This window comes from Micromys minutus (assembly GCF_963924665.1).
Source record: "Micromys minutus genome assembly, chromosome: 17".
In the NCBI taxonomy this organism is placed as follows: domain Eukaryota; kingdom Metazoa; phylum Chordata; class Mammalia; order Rodentia; family Muridae; genus Micromys; species Micromys minutus.
The window spans coordinates 43,035,167-43,052,799 of record NC_137952.1 but is presented as its reverse complement, the minus strand read 5'-3'; the positions used below and the strand labels follow the sequence as shown (position 1 = coordinate 43,052,799).

The following is a 17,633-nucleotide window of genomic DNA, read 5'->3' as shown; positions in this document are numbered from 1 at the left end:
ATTAGACCCTATCTATGCTGTCATTGTGGGTGTTCTGTGGAACATAGACTCCTAGGAATTTAGGCCTGAAAAGTCTGCTATCTCCCAACTCCTAAGACCTTAGAGAAATGACTAGCTCTGCCCTCCAGAGTCTCATTCCAGCAGGACTCAACGGACCGCTGCTGTAATTCGTAGGCACTTAGCTGGGTAGTCTCTGCATTTGGTCAATAGGGTGCCACAGGACCAGCTGAGATAAATAGAAGCAAACAAAACAAGAGCCTAATTTCTTGGGGGACTATTATGTGCAGATGGGAATTACCAAGTATACCTCTCATTTCTAGACCACAAAGAAGACATATGATCATTGACTAATCTGCAGTACGGCACTTATATGAACTCTTCTCTGGGGAAAGAAGAAATGACGGTGATAATGATCAGGGCACACAAGTGCTTCGGCGTTTATAAGCCACTTCAGTATTTATTATTCTACTTGACTGGTAGGAAAACTTAATAGGGCTTGTACTGCACATACTACAGTTACCTGTGGACAGAGTCAGAGGAAATTTGACCATTTCCAAAGGTCAAATGCTGTACAAGTCTGAGATCCTCCAGCAGGTGATGGGAGAGGGGTACAGTGGTCAAGGCCAGGTCTTTATATTTGAACTCCAATGCCTTTCTTCTGTTCTATTCCACACTATGCTTTTCCTCAATAACCTGTCGCATAATTGGTCACTGAGGAGAAATTTCAGGTCTCCAAACATAGAAGTAACATTATCCAAAAGAAGGAGTAGAGGGCCAGATATGTCATTTTCCATTATTCTAGCTAATTATCAGTCTTAGAGCCTTTTAATTCAGTAGTGGGAAGGTTACCTTCAGGTGATGAATTACAACATGTTTCATTTGCAATAGTACAGTTTAAAATTTGGGAGAATAAGACCTCAGATCACTATAATGAATATGTAACATATAATCTTTAAAACTGATCTAAGCTGAGAAATTTTTTTTTTCTAATTTTTGGTGTCGTAGTATAGAAAAATGAATCATCATCAACAACAAAAACAACAACAAAACCATGTTCATTGCTATCACCAGAGTTTTCATCAAGAAGAGCCTTTTAAGGGCAGCGTGGGGAGGGGTGCTGGGGGGAGGGGTGCAGCTAAGGGAGACTGTCCTAGTGTCTGCACTACACCAATCTGTCCCTGACTAGCTGTTGACCTTGTGCTGATCCTGACACTGGACTCCAGCTAACTGGAGAAGGAACTAGCAGGTAGCCTCTGCACTGTGAGAATGCTTAATATTAAATAGCCTGACTTGAGATCTAGGCAACCTAGTGCTAAAATCTTGTCTTCTGTCAGGATGTTGCAGTATTCCTTCTGCTGAGACAATGTTGTAGTATGGACCTATCCTGTGCAGAAATGTCTTGACAGCTCCATGTAACTTACCATGAACCTCAAGTATAAAGGGAGACAAGAATGCCTTCTTAAAGTCTGATACTTCATATAAAACTTGAGAAAGTCATAGACTACTTATCCCCTTACAGGGCATAGAAATTAGTTAGTACTCTCAAATTTTACACAGTATTATTTCTTCTGTTCCTTTTTTAAAGAAGATGTGCTTTTCTTAAAAAAAAAAAAAAAAAAAAAAAAAGGTCTAAAATGTTTTCTTAAAACTTGTTTATTTTCCCTAAAATAAAATGACTAGATTGTACAAAGTTATTGTTACACACAAAAAACTTGTAAAAATTACATTAAAATTCTCATTTAGTGTATTTTCATCTTTTTGTTTTTTCACAGAACTTCCATGTGAGAAAGGCTTTTTGAGACTCTTTCATATGGCCAGCACAGGTTGGTTCATGCACAGCTGAGGAGTGTAAGACTTATGCTAAATATAACCCAACCTACAGCAATTTACTGCTCGCTACTAATTTGTATGTCAGTATTATACTCACAGATGAGAAGTTTGTTTGTTTGTTGTAAACAATTGCCTGGCTTAGGAGACGCACTGAGCTTAGTGTGTAAATGTTGTTGATTTCCAGGGCCTCTTAGCAATCCTTTCACATAATCTGTGTTAGAGAGTATACCCTGCTCTGGTACATGCATGCCTGTGTGTGTATGTGTGTGTGTGCGCGCGCACACACACACACACACACACACACACACACACACACACACACACACGCACACACATGTGTATGCTTGACACTATTGTCATAGCTTAGTTACAACTCAGATGAAAGACAGATGGAAACCCCCCAAGATCTTAGTGCACTGTTTTTAGCAGCAATAACACTATGTTTCATTTCCTAATTTCCAGTTGGATCTCAGACTTTGACACATTAAAGCATTAAAACAAAAGTGGAGGTCTAACTTCTGGGCCTTTCCTCTGTAAATTCAGTTTTTAGGTTGTGGCTGATCTTAGATGACCGAGACAGTCAATAGTCTGTCGCTATTCCAGACTATAAGCAGTCAAAGGGCAGCAGTATTTTCTTGTTTTTGTGTCACTGAAACTCAGCAGAGACCCTGGTATTGAGCCAGCACCCAGAACATTCTGTTCAATGTAATGGTCATATTGAATGGGAACCATGGTCTCCAGAGACTAGGAGTGGCTTGTAACCAACACACAATCAAACAGTAGCTTTGCAATGACCCTGAAATGTCCCAGATATATACAGAGGTCCGTGGTTATTTACATAACTTCAATAAAGAAGTCACAGGAACTAGTAAGTAACTTCAGTGTTCTCTAAACCTCCAGGGCTTTATAACTGAAAAAGGACAGTCTCTACACAGGAGACTTAAGTTTGGGATAGAAGGGGAGAGAGAAAGAACAAGAGAGAAAGAGAGAGGGGAGGGGAGGCTGGCCGATTTTGTGGAATATCTCCAAGTACAGTAAAATCTGACTTGATGTTCTTTATACTACTAAGAAAGTGAAGAGAACAAAGGTAAAAACTGTCAGGAAGACTCTGGCTCCATAGTCAGCAGTAGGTCAAGTCTAAGGCTACAAGAGTTTTGAGATTTCTTATGAGAAACTCTAGTAAGAAAAATACAGTGACTCATTTCATAATAATGCCCTGGCTTCCCAAAGTACACAGCTCAGTTCCCACATCCCAAGCACACAGACACAGTGCAGCGCTATTGCAACAGGAGGGCCTTCCTCTACTGTCTGCACTGCTAGACAGACAGAGCTGACAAAGTGGGAACAGACTTCTCTGGTGTGGTGGTAATGAGACAGCAAGAACTACTGTCCCTCTGCTCTGAAGAGGAAGGGATTTCTCTGCCTCTTTGGTACTGTGTGATCTGGGGTGCTCTTCAATACAGCTATCTTGGAGAACTGGGGTGCCAAGTACTGCTGGCTTCCTAGTCTGAACCTGGAAGAGTCCCCTGGTTAAGTAGTCTTCAATAAATGCTCTGAGAATTCCTAACACATTCTCACTTAAGACAAAGGTGATCCAGAGAGCATGGGGACCTAAAGGAGAACTCCTAATGGCTACAGTGCCAGTGAGAGGTTGAGGCTAAGATCAACCCTTCTCCCCATCACTTCTGTGGAGGGCAAAACAGCAGGTTAGATAAACAATTATAAGAAAATAACTCTAGTTTATTGCCAGTATATCTACAAGGGGAACCAAGTTCCCAAGCCTTGCCTAGAAAGAAATTCCTTAGAAAGAATGAAAAGCAAGAGAGGTGGACCCAGCCTTTTTGTAAACATGAGTGTAAAATGGAAAGTAATTCAAGTGCTTGGGGAAGAGGCTGATCATGGATGTTTGAAGTATATCATGAGAATTAATTTCTTCTTTCTCTGCCAGGAGGCATCAGGGAGGGTGAGGCTGTTTGTTGATCTCTAAATAGCTGAGACAGGGGGACTCTGCAGAGGACAGATATCAGTGAAGAAAGGCAGCACAGCTGTCCTGAGCAGGGATTTGCAGGAGCCTGGGTATTTTCTAGCTTCTGGTGACAACACACCTGAGCAAGTGGTAGGCCGAAAAGCCTGAGGAGGGACATGCTCAGCTGCGGTTAGAACACATATGGCAGTCGGGCCGTGTGGCAGTATTGCCTCTTGCTTTGGCTGCTGGGAAAGTGTGTACTCGAAAGGAAGACATAACCAAAAAGAGCCAACAAAACCAACAAAAGAACCATGTGACATAAATGACATTTTTCCTATGCGCTAACATGGTCAACTTTGACTGTGTACCTACTAAAGATCAGAACATGTTAAAGATAAGGAAACCAGACTCCATGTAAAATGTTCGGGCTGGTTAAGGATGAACGTTCTCAATGATCAGGAAGTTCTCCAGATTACAGGATTTATGTAACAGCAGCTACAGAAAACTTACATCTGTACAAATACCAGAGCCCCTATGGGGATAATGCTTCCTTTGTATTCAGATGCTTTAATTCCTCCTTAACAATTAAGATATTAAGTATTAACATTACACATCAGATATAAGATCTGATTTCTCCTGTGTTCCATCTGCAAGCAATAACATTCTGGTAAAGTCAGTAATTGTTTTTTTTTTTTTTTTTTTTTAAACCACAGATCAATTCTTAGTTGCTCTGAAAAATCAGTTAAGAAATATTTATTAAAATATATGCCAACAAAATTACTTTAGTATTTATTAATCGTCTAAGATAATGCAGTGTCCTGGAAATATTTCAAAGAATAAACATTTAATGCTTTTTGCCAAATTTGCTTCACTGATTTTATTTTATGTACATATATAGAGTGGTTTTGATGGATGAAGAGGAAAGAAAAGGCTTGCCCTGGCCTTTTTGAAAGGATTCTCTGCTCAAAACAAAGGAACTAAAAGCCAGTATGACTTTTCAGCTCTTTATTTCTTCTGGGTCTCTATTGTCTCAGAGGCTCTGAAACACTTTGCTTATGTATTTACTTAAGATGAGATAAGAAACTGATTTTATACTGTGTGTGCCAAATTTCAAATTTCATATGGGTTAAAAATAATAAACAACAGGGATAATCTAATATCCCCATAAATTATTTTAGAAGCATAATAATCATGTCATACTTTATGGCTGGGTTAATGTCTTCTATATATTTTTTTTCCTGTTCATTGAAGGTTCAAGCTATAGCCCTAACATTTTTTTAAGGGCAAGTTAAATAGACAGAAGTGTTATTGAAGCAAGACACATATACAAATAATAAGGATACTGTTAAGAGTGAGTACATATTAACCGTAAAGGCACAGATGTAAGCTACATTTTGAGTAGGTTTTCTATAGCTATTTGTCTGAATAGAGAACTCCAGTGAAACAGGACAAGGCCCTGATGGAACTCAAGCCTAGCATGAAAAAAGAGAGTAAGAGAAATGAACTCTGTCAGCTAGGAAATGATACACTGGGGAAAACACTAGTTCTCAGGAAGAACATCCGAGACTCACCATGGAGTACAATTCAGAAGCCACTGACCCAAATCACAGATTTTCTCCTCCCTTCATCTATAATCACAAACACCATCGAGGTTTTCCTCATATATTGTTGCCTCATTTAAAGTTGAAAGCAGTAAGATGCTTCTTATCAAACTAAATACTGAAGGTTTTGGAGGGGAAAGAAACAAAAACCTAACACATTAATAAACTCATTAACTGATCAATGTTAACATGCAAAGGGGGGTCAATGCCTCTCTTATCTCTTAAAACACGCTAAACTGCTGATAATAAAAGATACCCCCCAAACACACACACATACATACACACACACACACACACACACACACACACACACACACACACACCCATACACACACCACCACCACCACCACCATCATCATGGTTACTTAGCACTATGCAAATTCTCTTACTTACAGAATTTTTTTTCATACATATCAATTTTTCATTCTGGTTTGCCCAAGTATCATGACCAAATGCAAGCTGACTAACACACACCACAAATCTCTCAGGAAATATACGAAGTTCTGTACAAAAAACAAAGAAGGCCACGTTACTAAAAGCACCAACACCCTACAAAAAGAAATTATTGTTCACTTTTTGTTATGGCAATATAAGTCATCCATGTGACTGGGGTCTCCTTTCCCTTCTCTCTAAAAGATTCCCACTACTTGGTCAGAGTGAGTTCAAGAAAGAGCCAAGAGGTTGCAAACTGGTCTACCCCAGGTTCTGAATTATTTTAGCAAATGGAACATCCAGTAGGCTATACTTGCTCTCTGTGTTAGCATGCCCTTCTCCTATTTGGAGAGAAATGTCAATGTTTTCTGATCAGCATACAGACTTAAAGAAAAAAAAAGAGGAAGAATGTGAGATATAAATCTAAAAATGTGACCCATTCATGTATTTTTATTGTTTTCCTAGCTCTTGGAGAAAGCTAATTCTGCACTAGAGAGCAAGCTTCTAAGCTGAATTGGGATGTAAAAACAATTGTTTCTCTTAGGAATTGGGTAGTCAATTAAGGGAATGGTTAAGTATGCAACAGTAGAGATTGAATTAGATCTTGGCCACAGCAATCCACCTCTGCCGATTCTGACAGCAAAGCCATTGACTTCTAAGTGGGAGCACAGGATGGAGTACAGAACAAGGACCCTTCTGTCACTGATGGGAATACAACATGGGCAGTACATCTTCTCTCCTTTCACCTGCCTTCTCTGTCCATCTGCACACCTACCAGCACCATCCGACTGTGGGACCATGGCTACAGTGATGTGTAACAGATACAAGAGTACCAATCTCCACTGAATGGGTAGGATTCTTCATCTCTTGGTACTTACTGCATTGCCTATATCTTTATATCTATCTATCTATCTATCTATGTATCTATCTATCTATCACACATATATATATACATCTCATACACATATATCGCTACAAGACAATAATTTTTCTAAAACAGAAAATCCCCTCTCAGATGTGAGCATGTTTTTAAGACAAAGGTATAAATCGGGTAAGTGAACCTTTTAATAATACTGCACACGGGAGACTGAGTAAGACAGTAACAGAGCTCCATTTGGTTCAAAGGTTAGTAAAGCACAAAGGTGTTAATTATGCAAATGCACAATATGAACGCAGGTAACACCTTACTGTCTGGCTAGTTCAGAGTGTACCAGAAAACCTAAAAAAGTTGATGTTCCTGGAGTGGTTTTCCCCTGAGCCCTGGGCCACTCCTGGCTTTTTGGTGACTACTGTTCTAAACCATGCACCTCTTAACAGGTCAGATGTCTGTGTAAAAGCTCCATCCATCTGTTTCACTTGGTTCCAACTACCTAACACGGCTGCCCTCGATGACTTCAGTTAGTCTGTGGCTCTAGTCTTAAGTCAACTGGAACCTCCCATAGTCATGGGTGTATCTAATGTTTGATCCCACACAGATGCTCCATCTGGACTGGGGTGTGGGGGTGTGTGTGCTCTGACGGTTTTTGAAAAGCTCTAAGAACAAAATTATAACAACAGTTAACATTTATATATTAGTTCTTTGAAATAAATGATTGGGATTAGTGGTAAGCAGCCCTTGTCCTATTTTATGGAGAAAAAAGGCCACAGAATTCAACTATCGCACTATCTTTTATATTTCTGTTTTTCTTCTCAAAAGTAAGAGTGATAGATTATGAATACTTTGATAGTCAAACCAATTTCAAAGTTTTTTTTTTTTTGTGTCACTTTACTTGATTATGGAGTAATCAATTGTGTGACTTTAATATTTAAATAAAAATTTAAACACCACCAATCCCCACTAGAATGTAAAACTAGATTGCATTATAAGAGATAAAAGGTTAGTTTTTTGAGTATGTGAGGTTAACAAATAAGTGGCTAATATAGGAGCTGGAGAGATGGCTCTGTGCTAAAGTGTACAGTCTGCTCTTCTAGAGGACCTACGTTCGATTTCTAGCACCCATCTTGGTGGCCCAAGACCATCGGTAACTCCAGTTCCAGGAGATCCATCACTATCTTCTATTCTCCAAGAGCACCAAGCACAAATGTGTGACACAAATATACATCCACAAAGGTAGATCTCATACATAGAAAAGGAAAATAATCTGTTTTTCTTTAAAGAGATGGTAATATACTTGATCAACACTTAAGGGTCAAGAGTGTACAGATAACCATAAATACGCTGTGAACAAACAGCAATTTCCTCAGGTTCTGATCTATTCAGAAAGACTGGACATTATCTCCTTCCATCTCTGTGGTTGGCTGGACATGGTGTCACTTTCTGAACCATGACTTGTGCAGTTGACAGTTGGGAGCTGGCCTCATTTAAAGACTTAGGGAAGGTATGCTGGCTCTGGGCTAGGAAAATGCTTTCTCAAAATTCATTTGCTCCTTTCTAAGAGCACTGGGGTATGCTCACCCTGACAAAATGACTCATAGCTCACCTGCTCACTGAGTCTCTCCGAAATGTCATGAAAACAGCGTGATACACCACCAAAGTGCACTGTGGTCCAGCTCTCTGTCCCCCATGTGCACGGTAAGCATGATGAATGGATCAAGAGGGATCATATACTCTTTGAGATACTAAACAATGTACTTACAGAAGCAAATAGGATTATTTGTTCTCTAATTTTCAACCTTCCTTTGGGCAACTTGCTTGTGAAAATGCCTGATCTACAAGATCAGATTCTTACCAGTATTCCGGGAGCTTTGGATACAGCGAAGGCGTACCCCTCTCTTGACGAAGTAAGCTGTGATCTGAAAGCCATAACCTGTAAAATGAAGTGATATTGTTAGATTATAAATCTGACTGAATAGAGGCCCCTGCCCATTGCTTGTCATACAGCGCATACTCAATAATTAACAAGCAAAAGAATTAATGAACTGAGACTTCATGTGAGTGGAGAGAGCAAAGTTAGCTACTGAGTCTTCTAAGAGGCCTAAGTCTGTGACGTGGTTCAGTCACTTCTCTTGTAAAACGGAGCAAATGAGGGGGTCTAACATTTCTGAAAGTTAACAGTTTCACATGTGTGAAATCTTAAGTCTGAACAGATCATAGGCCTGTGGATAGAGGTACGAACAGGCATAGGCATTTTGAAAGAGTACTCAATACGTAAAGTTGAACTTACATAAATATGTGTATTTCTTCAACAGCATTCTTCCTAATGGTCGAAAACTAAAGTGAAGATCCATCGAGGGTAGAATGCTTTTAGAACACACATTGTGAAATCCTGTGCTTCCCTGAAAAATGCGCAGGCTGTCACTACCGAATAAACCACCCCAAACAGTGAATCCTATCTGTAAGGACGGATTGCCATCGACTCTTGAGGTCTAACAGAACTTTAGGCAATCCATAGAAAGCATTCGCTTGCCTTTTCCCTCCATTCTTTTGTACCTCTCCTCTAGTCTCCCCTGGGTCATAAAATACCGGCTCAATGACTTTTCCTGAGAAGGTCAAGTAACTGTGCTTCTAGTTACCACAGGGAGATGGGGTGAGAGTTTTCCGGAACTGAGACAACTCAGAAAGGTGTTAAGTCTTCGAGACAGAGAGACGGAGAACCATCAGAGCATCCACAGGGAAAGCAAGTCCTTGCTATTTTTAACTCCATGATGAAGGTTGCTCTGAAACCATGTACACAGTAAAAGCACAGCTAAGAAAATCTCCTCTTTTATATTTACTAGCCTTCCTGCCAATCTGCAGACAGACTCAGGACACAGGAGAGCACAGACATGAAGCCCCGTCTAAACATGCAGTGCAATGTCTGTGATGGCAAACTCCCTACACAGTCAATACGTTTTTCCAGACACGGTAAAAACCAGAGTATATTTCAGCTACCCTGCATGCTTCTGCTAACGTTTTAAAAATTCATACAGAATTGGTATTTCTCTGAGTGCTTTAAACAAGTGTTTTGTTCTTTAGGTCAGTGAGAAAATGAAAGTCACAGCAACTGTTTATTTGCCATACTGTTAGGGGAGGAATAGTTTTAGGAGAGAAATTTGTAGCAATTTGGAACTCAAGAACACATTAAAATTTAGAAGTGAATGTTCATATAATTATTCATGAATCTTACAAAGGACTAAAGAAGTAAGAGAATGCACAATTGCCTTTGCTGGTCTGTAGGTCTAAATTCTTTCAAACAAAATGTCAGTAACAGAAAGTTACGATCAGGAAGTATCTAAAGGAGAAGCTGATCATGAAAGCCACCACTCTGAGCCCACGAAGTTTGTTATCTGAATGATACACCTATCTGATGAAGAAACTCTTCACCCAAAACATCTTAAGGAGTAAACAAACCTACTCAATACAATGCCTCCTATGGAAAAATAATAAAAAGCATATTCTAAGCAGTTTGTCAGTAGAATCACTAGGACAGAACCTGCCCTGTGTACCTATGTCCCCTGAGAGAACTATGTACAAGAATCACTCAAGTAGACAACAGTAGTAGCAGTAGTCTTAGGAAATGCAACCTAATGTTCCTTCAAGTGAAATGGTAGGTTTAACACGTTAAAAAAGAGAAGATTTGTACCTGCTTAATCTACTCCCATTGGTTATATGGAACTTATTGTTTAAAGAGGAACTTAGATACACATGGTACTTGTGCCAGCTCTTAAGGCAAACGAAACTTGATATACGAGCAGAGAAAATTACTGCCAACTGAACGGAAATGCTTTGGGAGATGTGTTCCTTTTCCTTAGATAACAGGGAGAGATAAAGGCCTCATTCTTATCTTTGTCCTTAATGCAACTGAGTTTACAAAGTTCAGTTGGCTACAGAGGCTTTATATTTACTCAGGGTTAATCCATGGCTCCACCACTCTAGATAACAGTAATAAGGCAAAGAATCCAGGGCTTACTTTCTTCCACTGCATGCAGCACCATCTGCCAGCTTCCTACACTTAAGCTGTACCAAGTTAGGTTTTCAGCCATTGTCAGAGAAGTTTCTCCTTGCAGCAGACTGCAATTAATATAGAGACTCATTAAGTAGCAGAACTTGCAATAGGGAGGGTAAGGTAGGGTTCTTGGCCTTAAATGGGTCACTGATACTACCCCTTCCAATGTTTAGGGAATTGTGGAAGAGGAAAAGGAAAGACTGGAAGGGATGGAAGAAGGGTGTATGTTTTGCAAAACAACATCTTCTGGACATGACATGGCCATTATACCCAGCAACACCCACTTGAGCTTTGGCTACCTGTACAAGACTGAGTCCATCAACATTTTATCATGAAATGCAAAGGAGACATGGGGCCCCGCCCCTTCTTGAAATATAACAAACTATTAATGATGGGGGAACGGTGGTCACTATCTTCTGTGGGGTAGCCACTGCTGACTAGTCCATGCTCCAGCAAACAGCCTTCTACCTGTGCTCATGCAAACAATCCTGACAAGCTCAGATGGTAATACACACAAAGGACACATTAACAGGAGGGAGACTTGGGAAGGATTTCAGCTGGAGAAGAAGTTGGGGGAGATGAAGGTCGAAGGGGGTTGTGTCAGTGAAATGACTTGAACTCACTGTAAACAAGAATGAAGCTGTGAAAGAGTAAAACATAAGAAGGGCCTCTCAGGGGACTGAGGACAAGATACATAAGGAGGAAACGTGCTTTATTTGAAGACCATCTGGCAATTATGGTGTAAAATCGCTAGGCACTGGGAAATCACACTGGAGTCGTCTGTTTCTCACTGGTTATTGTGACCCTCTTTGACTAAGGAACACTGTCTTTAGATTTTAGAAGAACCAAGGGTATGTGGGGATGCCTTGTAATAGAAGTCTCTTTCCACCACAAATCCCCAGCTATATCCATCCCTAGACATAATTTATACTTCTCAGTTAACTACCACCACATGACTGGCAGATACTAGAAAGTGCATCTTTTCCTCACCTCTGAGTAGCCCCCAAGAACTTCAGTCTCTAGCACTTCTGTCATCCCATGCTTCTTAATTAAATCATATTGATTTAATGTCCTTCTTTGATGTTCTTCTCTCTATCCACCTACAGATAGCCTCTGACTCCCCACTGAAGTTTCAAATGCAAACTTTCTACTGGGCTCTACCAGTTGTTAACAAAAAGCATACAGATTTTTAACAAACAAGAAGAATACTTTGTCTTATGCTGTTCCTCTGTATCTTGGAACAGGAGCGAGTTGACAAGAGTGGTTGGTTTCTAGGCCACTTGCCCAATGGAACTTCTTGAGCTGGCCACTACAGTTCAAGTTGCCTTCGGCACTGTCTTCTTTTCTAGTCCAGTGTTCCAAAGTCTTTCCATATTCTTCCAACCAACAGCATGGTCAAACCCGTCCCAGCAATATGGCCCTCCTTGATACCAACTTCTGTCTTAGTAAATGTGAAGAGATCAAGGCAACTCTTATAAGAGAAAGCATTTAATTGGGGACTTGCTGTGCTTCATAGGATTAGGTCATTACCATCATGGTGGGAAGCATGGCAGCACTCAGGAAGGCATAGTGCTAGGGAAGCAGTTGAGAGCTATATCCTGATAGGCAGGCAGAGAAAGTGGGGGAGGGGCTGAGTAAGACTGAGCCTCGGCCTGGCATGGGCTTCATAGCAATAGAACAGTGACTAAGACACTCAGTTTAAAGGAATGGTTATTTACATTGGTCATTATAATTTATAGTGCCAAGTCACTGAGAGAAGATAGCTTCTTGAATTGCTGTAAAACTACTCAGCCTCATTAGTTTTCCAGTAGACTCACAGCCAAAGTGACTTGAGAATCCCAGCAGCTGCCAAGGGAAGTTGGTAGTTCAGTGCATAACACAGAAGTTCCACCTCAAACAGAGACCATGGAAGGGGAATCTGCTGAGGGAATGGGACTGTGTGCCAAGTACGCACTTCTTCATAGGTTTCTTATGGGCTCCACCCACTGCATGGATTTCTTCCAGCAAAGCCTCTACCCAAAGCACCAGGAAAGTTCACGCTCATGATATCTACATTTGACCAGGTAACCATAAGAACTTCAAATATCCAAAAAGCAAACCAAGTGCAATGAAGTCCTCCAAACTGCACCATCTAGATTCAGTAATAATGACTAGCCTTTTATCATATTTCATATATGTATCTTTTAAACTACGTCAAAATAAATTAGACATCATGAAGATTGACTTTCCTAACGTGGTTATGCGCTCCAAGCAATATAATCTGCTTTATTATCAAAATACTATAGAGTATCCTGAACCTAAAACTTCAAATTGCCTCAAAATCTGGAAATCTTTGATGACGGTCATGATGATCAGAAAGTTTCATCCTTTAGAGCATCACAGAGTTCTGACTTTTAATGATGCATACTCTAATAACAAAGTCCCCATTTAAAAAAAAAATCTGGAAGCCTGAAACACCTCTAGTCCCCCAAATTTCAGATAATAAACACAAACCCTGCAATACCACAGTTGAACATGACATGATTGCTCAGACAGCTACTTTTAAATTCAATATTCTCCAAGGCCCCAAAGTGTAGACCACCAAGTTTTCTCCAAACTGGGTTCCAAACAAAAATCATTCATTTTTGACAAGTATGTTCTCTAATATCTCCTTTAATCTTAAGTAATTTCCTTTTATACCCTCACTTTTAAAACTACAAAGTTACAAACTGACTGATCTGTCATCATGAATATTTTAACACTTACATTCACTTACTGATGTTTTGAGTACTGGTGGGTGTCTGCTCACCTTTGAGCTTAAGAAAACCTGAGGGAGTGAGTGTTTTCTTTCCACATTGTGACTTCCAGGGAATCAAACCTGGTCAGCAAGGCTCAGTGACAGAGGCCTTCACCTACTTAGTTACTTCAGCCCTTCCTAAGTCATCTTAAGAGTGGCAGGCAGTTGACTTAAATATTTACTTCTATCAATGATGTCATAGAAATCAAGGTACAACTGTAAATAAATACCTAACATTTTGGCAAAAGTAAGCTCCTTGAAGTGGGAGTATGGTCTCATTTTTATTGGGAGAGACAACTGTGTGTCGCTATGAAATTGAGTGTATGTCAGCACATACAGGAGATGGGTCTCAGTGTGGAGGCAGGAGGAAGACTTGGTTGCAACCAAGAGAACAAGAAGAAAAATACTAATGTCTAGCAAGTACTAGTAGTATCTTCTGTACATCAGTAGATCAGAAACACACAGAAGATGACAGAACTTGTTCTTCAGCTATTTCATTGTGAGCAGAAAGTATGTAATTCATCACTTCCTAAACCACATGTATTCAGAAAGTTTCACAAGTCCCTGTAAGAGGGGCTAAGACAGAAAAAGTAAAGATATTATAAGTTGGACACTGCCCATTAAAACACAGCAAGAAACTCTCAGGAACACCATTGGGAGAGCCTCCAGGGACTCTTGTGAAGTATGTCATGTTACCTTCACTGTTGTTGGTGATGGGTAGGGCTGAAGACAGAGGTTTCATGGGGATTGAGAATCAAGAGTTGTGTCTTAATCTTAAAAATATGTATACAGGATCCTAGCTAAGATGGCACCTAGGAAACAGTTTAGGTTGCTAAGTGAAATATCTGGTCCTAGGCTGGAAATTTACTTATTACCCAAGACACTTACAGACTCTGAAAAGATTCCCTTGAGATACTATTTCATACCTGTAAATTATAATAGCTCTAAAATCTGTCTGTATCACAATATAGTTATGTCTCTCTGATGCCAAAATAAATGGTGCAAGCAGGTTAGTTTCATAAAAATATTTTCTTATAACGAATGAAACTTGTGAGGCTGGACTTCCTGCTTAAAAATCAGATTTGTTACCTGCAAACTTCACGACCTTGTTGGCCCATCACTGACATGGAATAGAAATCCTTTCAGAGTGGTCAAAATTATAAGACAAACTAAGAAATTACAACTTCAAAACTTTTCCCTATATAGATTTTCTAATGATTTTTTTTATAAAAATGCAATGTAAACATGTAAAATAACAAAATTAAAATGTGAAACTATGCCAGGAGAGACGCCAGGACTACTGAAATAGGAACCACAACTCACAACCTACTTGCCATGGCCAATGAAGTGAGTGATTAGTACTGCAAACTCAAAAACGCAATATTCCCCACAAAACCCTACACTTTCTTTAAAAATAAAAACTCTGCTATTGTAAAAAAACAGAAAAACAGATTTTGATAAACCTTTTGAATGATGTGGCTGGGTGCTTGACCCGCTAGCTGTTTGAGGACACCTCTCAGGAATAGCGTTTCCATTTCCACACTTGGCAGCATGTCCTCCAGGGATTCCCTGTCTTGCACAAAGCCTATTCCAACTGTTTATATTCCAGCACCACACATAAAGAAAAAGGCTCACCAATCACTGGTCTATTTTAACGGGACTATGAAATCACAGTACAGTACAGACCCCTGACAGGCATCTTGTTTACCTCCCCACTGTTGATCAGGATACATAAAACAAACTAGCAAACAAAACTAACCTGAAACGTTAGGTAAGAGGTTGCTACGTCTGTCTACATGCAATGCCATCCTTCCTATCACCTGAATCCAGGAGATGAGCTGCATGCCTACATGGCAAAACAGGCAATAGAAAAATGGGTGAAAGTCAAAGAGAACCATCCTCTTGTTTAAAGCTAGTGTGGGTCATACAACTTCAGCCACCAGCTGTCATTAGAAACCTAGAACTTGAGTATCAGAAAAAGCAGTCATCTAGACTTCTATAAACTATTTATATTTTAATATGGAAAAAATTTCAAACTTAAAATAAAGCGTATAGTCCAAATAAAATTTTCTGATATGTAGCATTTGGTGCTGTCGGTTTGGCATCTCTGTCAGTTCTGCACACTGCGGGAACCTATTGTTTGGTGTCTTCCACAACAGTGGCCAAAATGCTCGGATAAACAGTATTCAGCTTTGATTTAGTCATTTACTCTAACCTAAATTAATTCAGGTGCAGGGCATGCATATCTACGTGTCTTTCTGAATCTCTTGTAAAGTCCTGACATTAAAGGTACATGTGGGAGTGTCTATGAATATAAAAAAAGGACCATGAAGGGAAAAGGCTACAGGAAGATGGACAAAGGGGCAACAGAACTCACAATACCAGAAAACATAAAGTGGAACAGCAGCCTTGTAAGAGAGGGAGGAAGGCGAGGAGCCCAGAGAGGATCCATCAGGACAAGGCACGCAGGCCAATGCCAGGAGGCACCCTGACACTTGGGTTTGGGTTTTGTTTGATTGTTTTATAAAGAAAGAACTATGCAACTTTCCCCCAACTGTATTAAAAGAAAAATTTAATGGTGTTGGTCACAGTGGCACAGGCTTGCAATCTCAGCCCTTAGGAACAAGGGACAGGAAGATGTGTAATAGAATAGAATGTCATCTAGTGAATTCCAGGCCAGTCTGAGCTACGGAGCAAGGCACTGCCCAAGAATCAAATAAACACACAAGTAAATAAGTATCTCAATGTTATGTCTCCACCTCCTTTGCACTCCTGCTTGTGATGTTTGTTTATATTAGGTTTATTTGTTTCTTTAACTAAAGGGGGTGGGCACATGCATGGCATGAGTGTGGAGGTCAGAAATAACTGACAGCGGTTCCCCTCCTTCCCTATGTGGGTACTAGGTGTCACACTCAAGTTTTCAGACTTCCCTGCAAGTTATCTGCTGAGCCACCCACAGCCCCCATGCCTCAGGACCCCAGACATGAGGATTATAAGCATACGTGTCACCATGCCCAGATCCACATGGCCCCTCCCCACACCAATAAACTACTTCAGTGTTTTACCAAAGATACCCCTGCGCTGGTTGTTTCTGTAAACAAACAAGCAAGCAACAAATTTACTTTAGATGCCCTAACTATAATTGATTAATTTTTAATTGTTATTTTATGCCAACTTCAGGAAGCCAAGTAACCAATTTGTTAGATAACTGGAGAATTTCCATTAAATTACACTAAAAAATGTCTATCAAATTAAGTAATTTCTTTAATTTGTTTGTATATTCAGCCTGTGAAGCCAATTATTGTCATTGCTAGGGAGGGCTCAGTGAACCACTTGTGATTTGGATCCCTGTCCCATTCAGGAATTGTTCTATGCTTAAATGAACTCCATTAAATTGACTACTGTGTCAAGTTTTTAACAAGGCCAATTAGGAGAAGGTGCGTTTCCTCCGTAGTCTATGAAAAGGACAAATGGAAACACAGCCAAGGGATACTTCAGAGGCAGAGTCAGAGATGCCTGGTGACTGATTCAATACATAGAGAGCTATGGGTGGAGATTTGTGTTTCATCTCCATGAATTCATCATAGATAAAATTACTTGCTAGAAAATGGGGCTTATGGAGAGCTGGTAAGACAAGGAAAAAAACTTGAGAGAAGAGCCAATGAGCATCTCTAAGTGACTCTATTCAGAAGGCAAAACAAAATGGATTTCAGGGGAGAAGTCATGTGGGGATATACTGAGGTCAATTTGTCTAAGAGGTAAGAAAGATCCATAGCTGAGCATTTTACAGGGTGCATTGGATCGAGGGGGCGGGGTTGCTCCAACAGAATGGATGGGACACACCCACAAGGATGGGACTGGCACACACAACAGTCAAGGGCAACACAAAGAGCCTACAAGTAGTAGCGAGACAAGAATAAGCAGGGCCGAAGTCTCAGAAAGGAGATTAAAGAGAACAAAATGCTGAGCTGGCAATCAAGAGGTATTTGGTCGTATTTTTGAAGCAGCTTCGGGGGAGAAGAGAATACCAGAGTGGCTCCAGAAAGGCAAACATGTGTGTCAGGAATTCTGTAAAGATGAGAAACAGAACAGGGCACAGAGCT

General features: G+C 40.2%; 1 protein-coding gene across 1 annotated transcript in view; it reads right to left on the bottom strand.

Moving 5' to 3' along the window:
- Positions 1 to 17,633, bottom strand: part of SLX4IP (SLX4 interacting protein) — a gene marked incomplete at both ends in the record, with an annotated part of 51,134 nt that overhangs the window by 10,412 nt on the left and 23,089 nt on the right. The window contains 2 exons of the mRNA XM_080930959.1: positions 5,791 to 5,900; positions 8,559 to 8,636. Coding sequence (XP_080787085.1) covers positions 5,791 to 5,900; positions 8,559 to 8,636 — 188 coding nt within the window. The remainder of the gene's footprint in view (positions 1 to 5,790; positions 5,901 to 8,558; positions 8,637 to 17,633) is intronic.